Source organism: Eublepharis macularius, chromosome 5 (assembly GCF_028583425.1).
Source record: "Eublepharis macularius isolate TG4126 chromosome 5, MPM_Emac_v1.0, whole genome shotgun sequence".
NCBI classification, from domain to species: domain Eukaryota; kingdom Metazoa; phylum Chordata; class Lepidosauria; order Squamata; family Eublepharidae; genus Eublepharis; species Eublepharis macularius.
In genome coordinates, this window is record NC_072794.1 from 30,652,950 (window position 1) to 30,672,304 (window position 19,355).

The 19,355-nt window shown below is 43.8% G+C and overlaps 1 protein-coding gene across 2 annotated transcripts in view; it reads left to right on the top strand.

The window, feature by feature from the left end:
• The first annotated feature begins 1,026 nt into the window (after window positions 1–1,026).
• The window catches only part of ATF6 (activating transcription factor 6), an 84,540-nt gene continuing 66,211 nt past the window's right edge, over window positions 1,027–19,355 (top strand). For both annotated transcript variants that reach the window (XM_054980924.1, XM_054980925.1), the window contains exons 1-7: window positions 1,027–1,100; window positions 4,509–4,585; window positions 9,960–10,047; window positions 10,954–11,048; window positions 14,242–14,341; window positions 14,843–15,049; window positions 16,436–16,656. In XM_054980924.1, the coding sequence (XP_054836899.1) occupies window positions 1,037–1,100; window positions 4,509–4,585; window positions 9,960–10,047; window positions 10,954–11,048; window positions 14,242–14,341; window positions 14,843–15,049; window positions 16,436–16,656 (852 nt within the window). In that variant the 5' untranslated portion in view covers window positions 1,027–1,036. The remainder of the gene's footprint in view (window positions 1,101–4,508; window positions 4,586–9,959; window positions 10,048–10,953; window positions 11,049–14,241; window positions 14,342–14,842; window positions 15,050–16,435; window positions 16,657–19,355) is intronic.

A 19,355-nucleotide genomic window follows, 5' to 3' on the forward strand; every position in this document is an offset into this window, starting at 1 on the left:
CTCTGGAGTTCGGATCTGTGTGATTTGGGGTGATCCAAAGTTTTTGCCTGCTGCAGCTGCTGCCCCTTTCTTCTTATTGAATTGTTCTGGGGGGATCCTATTTTGAAGCTGTTTACTCAAGATCTGGGTTTTGTAGGATGACCCAGCATAGGTCCACTTAGAATGCTGAGTCTTGTGAATATGAAGGTGTATAATATGTGCCCCTGCAAACTTCATTTTGGAGTGTAGAGCTTTTCAGTTTTCCCACAATATTTTTCTTTGGGTTTGAGAATAACAAAAAAGGAATAAGGAAGTGCGAATAAGGAACTGGGAATAAGTAACCAACTTCAGCTTCGTGACAAAATCTAAGTCAGTGAGGGACCAAAAATTCCAGCCCAAACGTCTGGTAGGCTATGGATAAAACAACAAACACAGTAATAATCTCTATTTTCCACAATCCACCAGAAGTTTAGGCTGGAATTTTTGATCCCTCACTGACTTATTGTTATTGTTATTATTATTATTATTTCTAAAAACTGTTTGGAGTCCTTCTGGCAGGCTTTGCCGTATAGGAAGCTCAACTCTTCAAGCTGACTGAACTTTAGTGTTGTCTGTTTATAAACTCTGTTTATTCCAACACAAACTCTCAGAAGTCAGATATGATCGTTTTGTACTACTCAAGGGGGATATGACAGGTTATTCAAAACGCACCTACATGGTTGTGTTCTGATTTATTTATAATTTGCAATGTATTCCGTATATAATCTTCTACAACATTATTGTTATTGTTGTTGTTGTTGTTGTTGTTGTTATTATTGAGAATGGGGGCGGGAATCCTCAATCTCTGGTGACAGGACGCACACACTGCCTGTTGCTAGCATCTCCGGCCCCGTCAGTGGGGAAAGGAAAAAATGCCGAACTTTTACAACTCGTGCGAAACGAGAGCAGAACGAAGGCTGTTTGGGCCATACCGGCCCCTGTCGTCGGGGGTGGGGCGTTGCCAGGAAGTACACGTGTGTTTATGCAATCCCGGAAAGCGAGCGGAGGGGGCGAAGAAATGTCTACAGTGATGACAGCAGCCATGGCCGGACGAGCCCCGGGAGAGCCCGACCCAGAGTGGGGTAAGTATGAGGAATCGGAGCCGGTGCCCTTGTCTTTAGAGAGAAAGTCGTTGCCTCGAAACGGGTCGCAGATTTTTTCGCTGTTCCATGTTTTGCTTTAGCTAGGTCGACTTACGCATCTTCTTTCTTTTGCCCCCTTTATCCTCACAACGGCCCTTTGAGGTAGGCGAGTTGTGAGAGAGTAGCTAACTCAGAGTCGCCTCAGGGCGGCTGGAGACTGAATGCCCCCTTGAGCTGGTTTACCTGGTCCTCCGCTGCTAACCCACGTTGGTATTCCGCCTCCCCAAACCCTTCCTTCCCTAGGCTCCAGCCACTCAAATCTCCAAGAATTTCCCAACCTGGAGCTGGCAACCTTGCTCTAACCACTATACAATGCTTCACTAATGAGCAATAATGTCAAAATGAAGTCTTTCTTATTAACTGTCTTCCTATAGATTTCTATCCCAGTTTTCCTTAACATAATACTTATTCCTGCATGATAACGTTTATTGTTTTGTTTTACAATTTTGTTAGCTGACTTGATCATGTCTGATGCAGATAATGATGTTGCAAGAAAAATACAATAAATATCTACAATTGTGAACGGCTGGACTATTGCAAAACATTCATCCAAACACAGTATAATAAACACAATATAACAAAACAGTAGCAACAGGTTATGATTATCTGTCTAATAATATTTATCTTACACTTTCTCCAAGGAGCTTAGGGTGGATACACGGGTCTTTCTTTTCTTTTGTTTGCTCATAATAGCTCTGTGAAGTAGTTTAGAATGAAAATCATTGACCCTCTTGACCTAATGGGCATTGAAGGAAATGTACTACTGATGACTGAAAGTGAGCCAGAGCACATGGCTGTTACATCATCCTCTTCTTCTGAACTTCATCAGCAATTAATGTTGGAAACAGGCTGATAGAATGGGTGGATTAGACAGATAGATTGTCCATGAATATATTGCAGTTATTAACCTCAATAACTAAACAGAACCTCTGACTTATACGACTGTGTGCCTTTGAGGACTTATTGCTTGGGGTGGGGGTTAGCAACCACTTTATCTTTTATCTTTGTGGACTTCTGGGAGGCACTGTTGCTTCCTAGGTGAACCCTCAGATGGACCCAACAGGAATCATCTTATGTTCTGTTTGTCTGTCTGGTATGTTTTTATCCTGCCTTTCCTCCAAGAAGCTCAGGGGAACTTACATGGTTCTCTCTCCCTCTCATTTTACAATCATAGTGAATCTGAGAGGTGGGACTAACAGAGAGAGTAACTGGCCCAAAGTCATCCACTGAGCTTCAAGACCGGGGTGGGGGGGGATTTGAATTCAGGCCCCCACATCCTAGTTGGACACTGATAACCGTACAATTCCTACATACTAAGTTATCTGAAAAGAGACCTGAGGTCAGGATGCTCAGGGCTGCAGTTTACATTCTTCTTGTGAACCACTATAGCAGTCTGATCCTAAGTGCATGTTTACTGAGATGCAGCTCAGAACAGAACAAATATGGCTCTTCTTAAAAAGAAAGTAAAAACTTAAGTTAAAATAGATTGGGAGGATACTTGGGGATGCAAGAATAACCACTGTGTGAAGAAAACGGCAGGAAAAGATTTTAATGGGCAGAGGCAAGCAATAGCAAACCACTACTATTCGTCTCTTGCCTTGAAAACCCTACGGGATCGCCATAAGTCAGCTGTGACTTGACAGCACTTTACACACACAAAGGGCTCCTTAGAGACTCTTTACAGAAAGGGAAATGATAGAACAGAACAGTTTCCAGTAGTCCATGTGCTGTCCATGTACTGTGCACTAAAACAATTGTGCAGGGTGCTCCTGTGTATATTTATTACTTATTGTGAGACCTCATGTGTGCCACTTCCTAGTAAAGGACTTGCAACAGGTGATGTGAAGACTGCAGAAACTTTATGCATTATCAATCAAGATGTCAAATTATCGGTAATGTTAATGTATCGTATAGTTTCAGTTACATCTAGTGTATAGTTTCAGTTATGCAAATAGATCTTTGTTGATCTTGTGCTCTGAATTTTGTAGCTCTTAAATTATACAAGGTATTAAAAAAAGCCTTGGCCTAAGAATGTGAACCAAAGGAGACAGGCTATGAACTCCTTAGTGTTTGACAAGGTGCCGTCTCTCATCTTGAGGCCCCATCTGCAATCTGGGAACAAGCACTCTGCCTTTCTTATAGAATTGTTGTAAAGATTACTAATAAGGAGGTATGCAAGTTACTTCGAGAACTCTAAAACACTTAGATCCCTATTACTGTTCTTGAGCACCTTCAACCTGCAGTCCTGTGTGTTCTACTTTGCAGGAACTCGCCATGGCATTCACTGAGGCTCCACCCTGAATAATCGTGGGTAGTTTAGAGTCCACATACAGTTGTTACCTTCTTTTTTCAGCTGCACACTGATTTGCTAGAATGGAATTGTGGATGTGTTAGAATGGAATGTGCCTAGAGGCTCTAATGTCTAATAAATTCAACAGGTCTTTAATTTGTATGAGCTGAATATGGAATTACAAACAAAAGTTCAGCATCCTTACAAGAGTTAATAGGCATAGGAGTTGGGCGCTGCTATCCCAAATAAAACTAGAACTTGGCTATGATTTTGTATACCCAAACTGACAGTGTGCATGAATCTAAAGGAAAGGTTTCTACGTATTTCAGTGCCGATAGTATTTTACTCAGTTCAAATTTGAATCAGATTAGGGCTCAGGAACTGCTGGAGATTTGGAGATGAAGGGCTGATTTGTATTGTACGTTTTGGAAAGGCCTTACGATTATAACATATTGGAAACTGGTTCAGGAGCGTAACTGGTTATGAATCAGCATTTAACCCACTTCTGGTCTTTTGGGGATGCTAGAAGACACAAGTGGGTGATTGAGGTTTTAGAGGCATTGCTGATGCAAATCTCTTCCTTTAGGATGTTTTTGAAGCACTTTTCTGTTATATGCTTAAATCTGTCACCCATGAATTTATCACATTTGTTGACTCTAACAGCTCTTTGGGGCTTGTACAGGTCACTTTCTTAATCTCTTCTTTTTGATGTCTTTTCTCTAACTGATACTTAACTGAACTCAGTGTTCTTTGACTTCTAGAGAAAAAGACACATGCTCAGTCTTTATCAGATCATATTATGGAGAGCTTTTCTCTTTTTAATTTAGAGTTATCATTTAATTTTTGATTGTTTGTTTGTTTACTGCATACTTAACGTATGAAAGATCTGCTGCCTTGCTTATCGAGTGGCCCTGTTTTGCTGTCCTTGTGATAGACCGTGCCGCAGAGTAGGGAACTGATGAACCTTCACTTCTGGGTAATGCAGAAATGTGAATATTCATACCAAGTAGAGTTTGACTTCTATGGCTCATGTCCTTTCTCTCTGTTTCCATTCCTAGAGTCTCTTCTGTTCAGTGAACTTGGTGACCTTCTAGGAGAAGATGAGCTTCAGCTGGATGTGGAGAATGACACTTATGTAAGTATTGGTAGCAGCAGGGATTGGAGAGTGACAAACAATGCATTAAATCAGCAAACACAAAACTATTTGAGTTAATGTCAGTTCCTGGCAGGTAGAGCCCTTAGTCCCTCTCCAGTGAACACACATTGGTTCCAATAGAAAAGGCTTTATTCAGGATTTTACAGTTCAGGTCTGAACTCCATCATGGAGCTTGGTAGAAGTGATAAGGCAAAACAAAAAGTCTGTATTATATTTGAGTTTCCCACACTCCAGCAACGGTTAAGATTTTGGTGCGCAGGTTTACATGGGTCCTGTGAGAACCCTTTAATAGTTATGGCTAAACAGTAAGTACACAATAACAAGTTCCCAGCATCTGGGCAAAGTAGCAAATGCTGGCATCTGGAGTCTCCAAGTTCGTCTCTAGCTTGGAGATGCATAATTCTGTGAGATAACATGAGAGGCCCATCCTGTCTGGAGAAATAACAGCTATAATATGGAAAGAACGTGGCTAAGGAGAGAATACAGCAGGCTAGCATTAGACGTTCAATATACTGTGGCATCAGTGACATAACACCCCAGCAATCATGACATGGCTGTACACAGTCATGACAGTTATTCTGTGTTGTATTTACGCACTTTGCCAGTAAAAAGTAATTGTCACTTAACTGATATGCATCAATTTTTTTTTTGTGGTTTGTGTGTTTTCCTGCTTAGATTTTGAGACACGTGGCAGTCTGGTACCTGGACAGGGCTAGAATTGGTCATGGGGACTTAAGATGAGGAAATGTTAGAGGATTATAGAATTTTATGGAGCTGAGGAGAGGTGATCCTGAACCTGGTAGAAGATATAAGTGTTGTCAGAATAATGGGGAATGATTATTCTACTCCAATTTATCACATATGTAAGTCATGAGTTGCTAAGAAAGCCCAACACAATTGTATTTTATTTCAAAAAAAGAGGTAACCTCCAAAATGAGTTAGTTACAATGAAAACGAAAGGAAGAGTAAAGGAGAACCAGATGTCACCATGGTTCTTGAAATCAAATTACAGTCACTCTAATAAAAGCTCAGTCAGAGGGAATAGCACATTATGAAAGGCCCCATGTAATCTAAGGGATGCTAGTTAATAAACATGCTGACTTGGGCTAAGGAAACCATGGGAGGCAATAAGACTTCCTATAAAAAGCGCAGCTACTATCCAAATGGGAGCAGGAAGGAGCATAAATACTGGGAAATAATCACTGTAGGAAGCCATGATAATGCATGGGAGAAAAATCCCAAAACAATAGTAACGTTTTTGTTGAGACTAACCAAAATATCACAAAATAGCAAATGTGAGCTTTGGAGCTTACCCAAACTGACTGTAATAGTTACTGGGCAATAGTTTGGGAAAGTTACAAACTGCAAACTTCTAACTTGGCCTAAACTGTCTCTCCTCCCCACTTTTTTTTTTTTTTTGCTACTTCATATTCTACCTGATAAAGAGTTTCAGGGAACTTAAAAGTTTATGCTCACTATTTTGTGGTCATTTTGGTTTGGTCTTATTAAAATGGCATTATGCCACTGTTGTTTTTGGCAAATTAAATGAAAGTATGCAAGCGAAAAAAGAATTTGAGTATATTTTTAAAACCAGTAAAACAAAGGATAAACAGTTCATTGGAAGCAGGAAAGCAACCTGAGAAGGCTGGGTTATTTATTAGATGACAAAGGATTGCTAATGGAGAATGGGGGCATTGAAGAGAAGCTGAATTCTTTGTGCCCACGGTAGAAGACGCTGGACAGATTCCCATACCTGAATTACTTTTTTTCTGCGAGGGCATCTGGAAAAAAAAAGTTAAATTTATTTTAAAATGTCTGTCTAGCTTTCAGCAGTGTCAAGGCAGTTAAGTGAAGAATTAAAAGCCATCAATTAAAACATGAAAGAATATTAAACCTGTACAAAAGGTATTAAAATTAGAAAAACAGCAGGGAAAAAAGTCACATCCTCTTAAATTCAGAACAATGGAACCACCTTCCCCTTGTGCCTAAAAGCCATCCAGGGAGATGCTAAGTAAATGTCCCTGGAGACATGAGAAGAGATGACATTTGAAGGCTAATTGACAAGTTAAAAATTAACCGTGAATGACCGCTCAAGCTCTTAAAGTGTGGAAAGCAGATCTAATAAAAATATGCATTAAAAACCTACTTGAGGATTGGAAGATAACCAATGTAATACAGAGTTTTTGAAAGAGGACTAGGAGTGAACCAGGCCACATAGCCTGGGTAAATTGGTGGAAAGCAATGTAATTGTTATATTGTTCATATATAGTTCATATTGTTTTGCTTGGTTCTTTGCTGACAAAACTACTTTCATTTGGTCTAGCTTGGTTGCCACATCGGTTATAGGGTTTGTAGTGTTGGAAGAACCTGTTGTCACAGTTGCATGGGTTGTTTTGTTTGTTTGCTTCTCCATCCACTGTTGACAGGGTGCTTGGAGCTGTGAAAGCCATTGTGTGTAAACTGGATGCTTGCCCGGCTTGGCTGTTTAAATCACAGACAGCGTGAACAGAGAGGATGTTTGGTGCAGATTAACACCTTCTTAGAAAAGGCTCAACTCTTTTGAGTATGGGAGGAAGCAATGGTGTCCGCTGCTGGGGACAAAACGTCCCCAGGATAAAGATTTGTTCAGTTTTAAGCCATTGAAAAATCTCCTCCCTTTGTGGACAAGGCCATCGAACATGTCTGATGTTTCTCAGCCACCATGTTGCTGAATGACGCATCTTCCCTTGACTCCCTTCAATTAACATGTAGAAATTCAAAATTCATCTAATAACATTGGTTAGTCTTAAAGGTGCTACTGGACTCTTTTTGATTTTGCTACTACAGACTAGCACGGCTAACTCCTCTGCATGTAGAAATTGTGTCTTCTTTGTTGTTCTGGCATTTGTTAATGAGTGCAGTTAAAGTCACTCATTATTACAAATCACACTTTTCTGTCTGGGCTGAGGTCCAAAGCAAGGGAGGGTTCTTGCCTCCGCTTTGTGGACTTCTTGGAGGCATCTGGCTGGCTGTGGTTGGGAAGAGGATGCAGAACTTGGGGGATCTGACCCAGGGGAGATGCCGTTTTGTCCCCTTTGTGTCAAGGCTGAGGGAGGCAAAGTGGAAGAACTTAAGATCTGGGCAGTTCGGCTATTTGAGCTGTAAAACTGTTCTTTCCTTCTGTGCACTCTTGTCTGTCTGTCTGTCTGTCTGTCTCACACATATACACAGAGATAGACAGACAGTTGTGTAGTTTTCTTTCAGGTGTTGGAACAAATAATAACATAGAACTTTGCAACCTTGCTTTTGCGCTCTGAGAACCTTTCGTCTTGTCCTAATCAAGAAAAATCAGAACAACACCCCCCCTACTGATTTCTTTTACAATCCATTGCATTCCAACCTGAAGCTCCCTCATTCCACTTTGATGGTCTGATCTTGCATTTGAGTTCTCCTATGTTTCACCTCATTCATTAGAAGCAGCCCTTTCCCCGACGCTTAACACTGCAACCTCTCAGTTCATTAACAAAGAATTAAAAGTTCTCTTAGCTTTTTTTTGTCTTCCATCCCCATTTGTGTTTCTCCTTGTGTTAGGCTTATCATTACAGCTCAGAAATGGTTACAGTGACAGTTGGAAATATTTTTGGTATGTGGATCCCTGCATCAATTAAGTTTGAGTCTTAACATTTTTTCAGTCCTAATTTAAGGCATATGTAAAGGTAAAGGTAGCCCCCCTGTGCAAGCACTGAGTCATTACTGACCCATGGGGGGACGTCACATCACGACGTTTTCTTGGCAGACTTTTTGTTATGGGATGGTTTGCCATTGCCTTCCCCAGTCATCTACACTTTACCCCCAGGAAACTGGGTACTCATTTTACCGACCTCGGAAGGATGGACGGCTGAGTCAACCTCGAGCCGGCTACCTGAACCTGGCTCCGCCGGGATCGAGCTCAGGTTGTGACTCGTGAGCAGAGCTTGGGCTGCAGTACTGCAGCTTACCACTCTGCGCCACGGAGCTCGTACCTATCCGTTATCAAGCTGTCTCTGTAATGTGGGCTTTTCATTATGCTTGTGCAGTCAGCATGACCTACAACTTTCTGTTTAAGAGATTTGCCAAATATACCTGCCCTGGAACATTGGATACATTGATGTTAATAATTATAAATTGTGGCTTTGATACTTGGAGCTTGAATGAAAACAACTGATAACTGGTGTTTGGAGACAAATATTAACTATACCACAGCTGCCAATTTTGCTCAATAAAGTTGAACCTCGAGCAATAAAAGTTAATTCTATACAATGTATAGAAGAGATGCTGTTGAGGACTCATTAATGGTAGTTTTACGTATACAGCTGGCTGAAGCATTGATGTGGGAGCTTTCTGCCCACCTAAACATGCATGCTTGTTATGAAAATACTTCACCTATTCTAGCGGGTATGTAATGGAAATTTCAAACAATCAGTCTGTCGAGCAAAGCATGGATGTGTGAACCTGTTCCTGGAAAAACCTTACAGATTTAGCACGGTGTTTGATTTTTATGGAATTCATTTATTTTAACAGTGACTATCCCAATGGTTGGTAATCCACTGTGGGCGTTTGGCATGACCTTGAAACAACCAGTTAAACACGCAAAACTTCAGTATCAGAACTGAATCAAGAAAAAGCATGATCCATCAGCCAGAAATGGGGGCACCACCGATACTCCTAAATATGGGGGGGAAGCTTGCTGTATTTGCAGTACAGTCCTGTGCAAACTCCTATGAAATCAGTGGGTTAGACTGCACTCTAGGATTGCACTCTAGGATTGCACTCTAGATTTGCAGGTTCAGGCTCAAGCGGGTATCTCTAGGTAGAGCAATCTTTAGCTGCTGGGTTATCCCTGAATTGGTCTGGCAACAAGTCCTAACGGGCCACACCTAATCATTTGGATCCCACTTAGAATTTCGGTAGGCACAAGGAAGGTGGAGCCCTCAATGCTGCTCTGGTGCACAGGGGGATCCCCAGGAATAGCTTTTTGGGGAAAGAGCAAAAATCATTCCTCCCTTTTGCCCACTGAAATTTTAGGCAGAACGCTAGCCAATGCACAGTGGCTCTTTTATAGATTCTAGGAATCTAAGCTTGAGATCTACAAAGTGAAGGACTGAAGCATGAAGTGGCGATAAAATCGAGATCTTCCACCAGTGCTTGTATAAGACCAAGGTTTTGGCCTTCTTTTAACGTCCCCTAGTTTGGTAGCTCAGATACAGTGAACTACTTTTCCAGTGCCTGAGTGCTTGAGAAAACAAATCCAGCGGAAGCAGCCTTTCTTGAATTTATTTCTTGGGATCAACAGTCTTTCAGATTCCCTGTATCTTGTTTTTGTTGCAATGCATAGGAAAACAACCTTTGCGACCTCGACTTCGATTTGGATCTGATGCCTTGGGACTTGGACTCCTGGGATGCTACGAAGCAGATTCCCACCGGTGATTTTTAATTTGTCTTTTAAATTATTTCACTTCAGCTCTGCTTTCTCCAAAGAGCTTTGGGTGGCAGAATTGATGTCCCCCCACAGTGTTTTTATCCTTAACGACCACTCCATGGGCTAAGTGAATGTGAACAACAGTGACTGGCCCAAGTCTACTTCATGGTTCAGTAGAAATTTGAACTTGGGACTCCCTTGTCCTAGTCTCTGCGGCTCTGGCCGTTGTGCCCTGCTGGTGCTCAGAACAAACTGCTCAGTTTGCAGTTATGAGACTTGGGCTAGACAGTCTTCTGAACTGTCACCTGTTACTCGTGCAGTTTCGGCTTGTGTCACAGTGATAGTAAGGTCCCTTTTGTACAGGGAGCCAGATTAGAGTAAGGGCTGCTCAACTCTCAGCAGTTCTCAACGTGGGGCCCAACAGTGTGCGATGAGTTGCTTTTGGAATCACGGGGCTAAAATCCAAACGGCCTTGAATGGAACAGGAAAAAAAACACTGAAGCAGGTACACCAGAACCCCATATAATCCAGGTGCCCGTGTAAGCAGGAGTCAGATAACTCCGTAAATCAAAAGTGAGGAATAAAGTACGATGCTTTCTGTTACAGAAGGGATGTTGTCCCTCAGGGCTTTTTTTTTTTACTTTGCTGATCTAAGGGAAAGTGAGAGGTTTGTGACCTAACTTACTGTAACTCTCCCTGAATGTCCATCTTTTCAATGGAAGGGTGGGATAAAAAAATATTTATTTTGAAATACGGGTATGTGATATACTTTGACTGACAACTAGGGAAGCTAAAACTCTATCCAAGACAGGTAGTTATTCTGTTGCTTCCATACAGAAGAACATTTGGACCAAGTCCTTTTAAAAGGGTCCCTTGAGTCTGATGGTTTCTGTGTTGCCTTCTGTTGCAGATGTGGACTGGAAGGTGGAGCCTCTCTCGCCAGCCCCCTCAACGTGTTCCGTTCCTTCTCCTTTATCTGTGGATTCTCCAGTACAGCATGTGCCAGTAAGCAGTTAAACAGTGACCCCCAATATGATGCCTGCTAATATATATTTCCTGGTGCCCACTTGCTTCTTCTCCAAATTGTCTCTTCTCCACAGCAAAGAGCCAGTCCTGGCTTTCCTCTCCTTCACTGGAAGGTGCTTCAGAAAGGTCCTTCAGAACAGTCCATGTGTCTGCAGGAAGCACTCATTCAGAAATGGCTGCCTCTGTCATAGGAGGATGATTGGCTTGGGACCTCCTTAACATTCTGTGGAACCTCCCAACCTTTTGTGATTAGACCTAACATCCATGGCAGCTACTTTGTTGTGGTGCCCACCAATGTTCCCTCTAAGCGGTGCAGTGTTGTGAGCCAGAAATCCAATTTGTGAGCAGCAACTTGCAAGTTGTGAGCGCTTTTGCCAAAACTAGCATCCAGTTTGTATTTAATAACAAAAGAAATGTACAAGTCTGAGGTATTATGTGTGTTTGTATATGTTTACACACCCACGGTATTTTAGGACTACTATCCCAGTGTTCCAGTTCATGAAAGAGAACCTATATTTAAACTGCATCTTTATTATGTTATCTGAGTACACAATAGGTATAGCCTTAGCAAATGCGCAGGAGCATGTATATGGATAAACAGTAATTACTATACCTAGCCTATCCATGGCAGTGAAATGAATAGATTGATTTTATTCAAAAGACAGTGTTACAAACAAAGATGTCAACACCAAAATGCAGGCTTTATATGGAAATGTGTATGCCAAATAGTTTTCATTTTAAGTGACCACAGAAAAGTGACACTTTTCTAAATCCACTGAAATTAAAGGATTTTGTAATTCTGTTCTGGGTAACACTGTAATTTTCAGTTTTATCCTATCCTTCTAATTTTATGTTGTACAACTACAACTTTTGATACAAACATTTTGTTTGCAATAAAGCAAATATTTACAGTTCTGAAAATTTGTGGACCCATTTAAATCAACAGAATAAGATCTTTTCTCAGAGTATTTCTGGGAGCAAGCCTAAACACTTCTGCTTTGAAGTAAGCCATTTTATTCAGAAGGGTTCACTCCAGAAAAGTATTAGGAACGTAGCCTCTTTAACTCCATTCAGCCTCAGATTTGTATACATAATCCAAAAGCCATACTGAACTATGCTAAGTTCAAGCAGATATTCCAAAAAAAAGGCTTATTTACTAATAAGAAGATGAGATGTAGGAAACAGTATTTTTAAAGAGTTGTGCCCATTTTAATTCACCCTATAGACATAGTCACTGTCATGCAACTATACAAAACAGAAATAAGTGTATGCTAGCTAATAATCAGGAATTTCCCTAGCTGGAGCTGGCAACCATAGTGTCCATGCTGTCTGCCCACCGTTGCTGCTTCCCTGGCTCCCCATGAGGGGAAGGAGAGAGGCCGTGTGGGCACCTACTCACCGAGGCCACCAGCCCCACGCCACCACTGCCGCTGGCTCCTGGAGCTGCAGGGCTGAGGCGGACAGGCCACGAGGCCCCCACCTCACACTGCCACTGGCTTCCAGAGCTGTGGGCCTGAGGCGGACAGGCTGTGAGGCCCCCGCCTCATGCTGCCACCGCCTCCGGCTGTGGGCCTGAGGAGGACAGGCTGCAAGGCCCCTGCCCGATGCCGCCGACACCTCTAGCCGCTGGAGCTGCGGGCCTGAGGCAGACAGGCCGCAAGGCCTCTGCCCCACGCCGCTGCCGCCTCTGGCTCCCAGAGCTGTGGACGTGCGGCGAAGAGGCCCCGAGGCTGGCTGGCTGCCCACTGCCGCCGCCTCCTCTAGCTCCCTATGACGGAAAGGAGAAAGGCTGTGTGGGTGCCTGCTCGCCAAGGCCCCACACCGCCACCGCTGCCAGATCCCAGAGCTGCGGGGCTGAGGTAGACAGGCTGCGAGGCTCCTGCCCCATGCCGCTGCCAGCTCCCGGAGCTTCAGGCATATGGCATACTGCAGAGAGGCTCGGAGGCTACCTGCCTGCTGCTGCTTCTGACTCTGGCTCCCCCTTCCTTCACGCTATGGCTGGGGCCGCACTAGGCCCTTCTGGCAGGAAACAGGGAAGCCGGGGGCGGGGCTGGGGCTGGGGCTGCATCAGGCGCAACAGGCTGGGGCTGCACCAAGGTGAGGCCAGGGCCAGGGTCGCACCAGGCAGGCCCTTGGGGCAGGAAACAGGGAGGGTGAGGCCCTGGGCTCCCCTCTGTGCGCTGGGCTTCTCAGCTTGTGTGCTGGGAGGTTACAATTCATGCGCTCGCGTGCACGAGCACACATTAATGGGAACACTGGTGCCCACTCCCTGTTCTCAAAAATTCTAAAAATGCCCATGGGTTTAATAAGGTTGAGGACTTTTGAGTTAAACACTTAAGTGAAGTCTGTGGTTCAAAGTTAGGATTTTAAAATGACCATCAAGTTAGGGTCCGTTTTTCAGATGTACACCATCAATTTCATTTTGTCCCTGCCATATATCTATTGCATTCTTTTACCACTCTTTTCCTGAGAAATACCTACAGACCAATCTCTGCCATTTTAGGAACAACCAAAGTGATGGTGTGCTATCTTAAGAGTGCAGAAGAGAGGACTGAGGGTGGATGGCTGTCCAAGGCTTCCATATGATCTGGGCTCTGCTTGAAAGTTTTCCAAGTCTAGAAACAGATGCAGTCCAGTGGGCTGCAGGTTCTTGATTTCCAACATGCTTCCCCTCTCCCCCCGCCCCGACATTTTGTTCTTGGGCTATGAATCATTCTTATGACCTCAGCTAAGTCTTCATTTGACTCTGGGCCTATGTTCCCTCGCCTTCGCCCTTGTTCACCATTTTTAGCAGCTCTAGGCTGCAGTTTTCCAGGCTGTGGTTGAGAACTGAAGTATGCAGATGGGACCAGCGTTGTGTAATGGCTGGAGTGTTAGGCTGCCATGGAGGAGGCCCAGGTTCAAGTCCTCACTCAGTCATGACCTTGGACAGGTCATTCTTTCTCACCTTGACCTACCTCATAGAGCTGTTGTGAAGATAAAATGGGGAGCCATGTTTACTACCCTGAGCTCCATGGAGGGGAAAAACAGATACAGTTCTACTAGCTAGATAGACCTTCTGCCCTTGGTGAGTTTGAGGATCTGTTATAATGTGGGAAAAAAGATAGGATGGAATGTGGAACACATCAGGACTTCTGACTGACATCTTGACTGTGTCTTTTGCCATTAACAGGATGGTGTAGACCTGGGCTCCAGTACTCAGCTGTCTCCTGTTTCGTTATATGAAAAGGGCTCCCAAAATAAGCCCCTGTCCAAAACCATCCGCCGTTCAGGTAGGAGCGGTCTGTTTTGTTTTGCTCATCTTCTATGAGGCGATGACACGTTTCACCATTTCGGGGGATTACTAAGCATTAGGGCGGTCATCAGATCCAAAATCTCTAAGACGGTTGATTGTAAGAGGATTTTTTTGAATTGCTGGTGGATTGGTTTCGGGTAAATTTGCACAAATATGAAGCAATAGTGTTTGAAAAATAAAATGCATAGCAGAATTGTACACATCTTGTAGCGGGCACAATCTCAGAGGAATGTGGAAGAGGAATGCAGAGTCTTGGAAGAGGAATAGTAGCCTACTCGGTTTGTGTAGTTCGCTTAAACTGATGTGTTTCTTGTTCCTTCTTGTCCCCCATCAGTATTCCAGGGGAAAGCTCATTCCCCTTAGTTGAGCTGCAAGACTGTTTCATGCTAATAAATCTCTAGATTTGCGGAGGGTCAGCCCTCATGACCCTCTTTGCAAGAGCACTTCCGTTTCAGCCCTGCTTCATTCTGTTCTCCAGCTAGCGGATCTTCAGCAACGCCCAGCCGATGCAGTTCATCAGCCTCCAAGCCTTCAATTCAGCCTAAGCTTCTCTTGCCTGTTTTACGAGAGACTCAGCCCAGCCTCGGCATCCAGGCAAAAGCCATTGTCCTCCCAGCACTGCCAACACTTCTGACGCTGCCAAAGCAGCCACCAGTTGTCGCAATTCAACCAGCGCCTTGCAAAGGTATGTGAACAGTTGTTGGGGTAGAAAGGACACCTATAGGATGAAGCTCAGCTCTGGGACTGAAGGAGAAGTGAACATATGAAGCTGCCTTCTACTGAATCAGTCCGTGGGTCCATCACAGTCAGTATTGTCCACTCAGGCTGGCAGCAACTCTTCAGGGTCTTAGGTAGAGGTCTCTCAAATTATCCCCTGATCCTTATAGCTGGAGATGCAGGGGATTGAACCTGGGACCTTCTGCATGTCAAGTAGATCCTCTGCCTCTGAGCCACGGCTCCTCTTTAAATTGGATCACTTTCAGTTAAGGTTTGTGATCCATGTGCGCAACTTTCATAGCTGCAATCTTCCTCCCTATTATTATACTTATTTAATGTCTTCCCCAAGCAGTGAGCAGGGAGTCAAGCGCTGCTTTCATAGCTGGGATGCAAAAAACGGTGTGTGTCTTAGTGGGGTTTGGGATTCTAGCTTAGGATCAGCTTAGGCAGAATGCTGGCAGATCTGTGGATGGTTCTTCTCAGCATTTTAACAATAGAAATAGCAGCTGTCCAGGGTACTGATTTGGATCTAAGCTATGGGTTGGGAAGGGATTGATCCTATGCTGCTACTTCTGGAAGGAGGGGAAAAAACGGGCATACTGCCCTTGCCTGTCTTATTTTCTCTTATTTTCCCAGTGCAGATGAGTGAAGGTCATTTTCTACCAGCAGCACTGTGTTGTGCAGGACTTAAATCTCCTCCCCACTCAGCCCCAGTCTGACTCCTCCACCTCAGCTGTAGGTGCAGTTTACTTAGCTGGGCAGATATACTCCCGAATCACTCTGTACTTTATCTACTTGGGCACTTGGATGGCTTTAAATAAAGGTTAATTAATTAACTGACATTAATTGAGGCTAGCCTTATTTATGGTTGATTAGTCCTGATAACTAAATGGAACTCTGAACTTAAGACGCAGTGTACCTTTGATAACCGGGCAAACAATGCAGGGTAGCGCTTCCCATGTTCCCTGATCATGATCTTCCATGAGGCATCTTGTAGGCATGTGCTGGAAGCAGTTCTGAATTTTGTTCTTGAATCACAGCCACCTATACCATGTGGAAAACCCCTTTGGAGGATCAGAAGTACTTTTGTAGGATGGCTCTGGATGTGCTATTCACAGAAAAAGTCCCAGCACAAGCCTAAAGCAGCTCTTTAGAGACTGGTTGTCTGCCTAACTAAGCTTTTGAAATGCTTTTCGAGGCCTGGCAGAAATGTAAACTTGCAGCTGTGTGAGGCAAGCACTGGTTTCTCCATTTGGTGTGGCAGCCAAGGGGCAAAGTGTACCATGCACAGTGTCTCACAGTCTTCCACAAGTCCCTGACGCATGGTGTTAATGCTTGTTTGTCTCCATCTTAGGTCAGCCTGTAGTGCTTTCACAGCCTGCTGTGGTGCAGCTTCAGGCGCCAGGAATCCTTCCTGCCACTAACTCGGTCATTGCTGTCACTGGCGGAGTCACATCACTGCCTGGTCACCCTGTCAGTGTATTGCCGCGCACTGTGGGAAATAGCTTGACCCACGGAAACCCACCAGAAGTGAAACCTGCCATTCATTCTGCCACTCAAAATACAAACACAGATGTAAGTTCTCATTATTGTTGGTGCATATTCAACCCTTGCAGATTGAGAATTTATTCGTGGGCCGTTGAGAAAGGAGAAGGATCCCAAAAAAGAATCCTGACTGTAGACATATGCCATAGCAGCAGTCTCATTCAGGGCATTGGCTTTGCATTCCTAAAAATTTCTTTTGTCTTTGCATTTTTAGATAAACCCGGAAACTGCTAGTCCTCATTAATGATGGTTGGGCAATATCTCCTGGTGACTTGGAAACCCCAAAGAGTATTGGTCAAAGTTTCCAGAGTCATAGCTGTGCCTGTGACTGTGCATACCATTATATTTAGAAACCTCAGCTCTGGCTTCCTTCCCTGTCCTTAGGGATTGTCAGCTCTCCCCCTTCCAACATTTGCTGTTCCCACAGTGGAACAGTCCTTGAAATAATGTTACTGCTTTGGTAGTGTATTAGGCAGCTAGTAAACTGGACAAACAGTGTTCTCGGTCAGGATCAGTGTGGTGTAGTGGTTAGAGTGTCAGACTAGGATCCGGGGGGTGGGGCAGATTCTGCCATGGACGCTTGCTGGGTCACCTTGGGCCAATCATATTCTTTCAGCCTAATCTGCCTCTCCACTGGAGGAGTGGAGAGCCAGGTATGCCATCCTTAGCTCCTTGGAGGAAGGGAAGAATAAAATGATCTCCAAATAGTCAGTAAAGTCTGTAGGGAGGAATTGGTAGATACCTTTAATTTTTTTTCTTGGCACAGCAGGGTCCAGGCCATGTTGTGTCTTGTGGAGTGGGGTGGATGGAGCACCTTATATTGGGAATTAGAGTATAAGTGTTCCTCCACCCGCTGCTCTTGAATCCCTTTGCTTTCCTGTACTTTCTCTCCCCACCCCCACACATGCACAGGATAATAAGAGTTTCTAGTATGAAAATAAACAGTTGTGTTCAGTATTTTTTAAAGACAAGGAATCCTGTACATATACTGTACTGTGGGACCTTTGTCTCTTAGGTTGCAATCCTAAGCAGAGTTATACCCATCTAAACCCATTGGTTTAAGTGGACTTAGTAGGGTGCAACTCTGCTTAGGATTGCACTGTTCATCAGGTTGCCCTTCTATGCTCAAACAGTCGGTGCAGCTGTGATGGGATAGCCACGCTGTGGTCCCTCCAAAGTCTCCCTGGACCGGTTCCTTTATACCCAGGGAATCATGGCTTGAGGAACTTCCCCTGCCACCGTATGGCTGTCAAACTTTGGTAGCCAACCAGTAAAAATCAAGCAGAGTTTTGAAAGGCAGGTGAGAACTAGGTCAGCCTCCACCCAGTTGTCTTCTCTCATCGGGAAATGCTCGTAGTCTGTGAATGATAACTACTTTAAATACCTTCCTGTTTAAGCAAATTGCTTTCCCATCCTTTAATCTGCTGGAGGCAAAACCTTTTTGTTAGTTTAGTTACAACCAGGGCTTTTTTTCTTGGAAAAGAGGCGGTGGAGCTCAGTGGGTTGCCCTCGGAGAAAATGGTCACATGGCTGGTGGCCCCATCCCTGATCTCCAGACAGAGGGGAGTTTAGATTGCCCTCCATGCTGCAGCGTGGAGGGCAACCTAAACTCCCCTCTGTCTGGAGATCAGGGGCGGGGCCACCAGTCATGTGACCATTTTCAAGAGGTTCCGGAACTCGGTTCCACCGTGTGCCAGCTGAAAAAAAGCCCTGGTTTCAACTAATATTTAAAATCCTGAATCCTGTTTGGGAAAAAAGCAAGTGTGATTTTGCTAGTTCTGCCCGTTCCACTTAAAATTTAATTAGATCATGAGAATGGAATCATAATGTAGGTTAACAAATTAGATAATCCTATCTAATTGTGTCTTCTTTAGCTAAATTTAATTTTAATATCAGATTATGAACACAAGATCTGGCAAAAAAAAGCTTAGAAGGAGAAAGAACTGTCTCCTTAGGAAAATATTAGATTAATGGTAGACTCTCAGCTGTCTCTCTTCATGAAAGACTAAGTGCAAAAATAAGGGCTACTGGGAAGGTTTAGAGGTTAGATTATCCACATTAGAAAAATGCTTTGCTGACTTTAATGAATTAAAACCTTTATTAACGCAACATATGAAAACAGTAGACATATTGCAAGAAATACAATAAGACATAAGAGAAAGATTAATGAAAATATAGAAAAAGCAAACCATATCTGAATGAACACCCCCCAGCTACATCGGAGGATAAACTCAAGGTGCTTGGAAGTAGAAGTTGTGCTCAGTTTTTTAAAATCCACAGATTAAAAGAAGGAAAAGGCAAGTGCTGTCTTGTATCTGCTGGAGAATATTTATATGGGGTTTTGTCCAGGGCAACCACTCAGTATCGAATATTTCTTGGAAAGCATCCCTGCCTGAATGTGTCAAGCTAATCCTCTTAGTGCAGGCGAGGTGGCAGAAAACAGCTTCTGAATGAGCTGGATCTGTTTATTTGGAAGGGGCAACAGTGAGAGCGCTTCCACTGGGTGCTTGGTGAAATGGATACCTCTTTTAAAAAGGCGTTTTCCCATCTCGCTCCTGTAATGAAGGCACACGACATAGACTGTGGAACTAAATGAAATTCACTGATCTGAGTTACTTTAAAAACTAGGTCAGTGTCCTGCCTCTCCCATTTCTGTGCTCCTTTCAGGGCTAGGAAAGAGGAGGCCTCGTTCTCACAGAGGTGGCAAACCTGAGCCGGGCGAGGGCTTG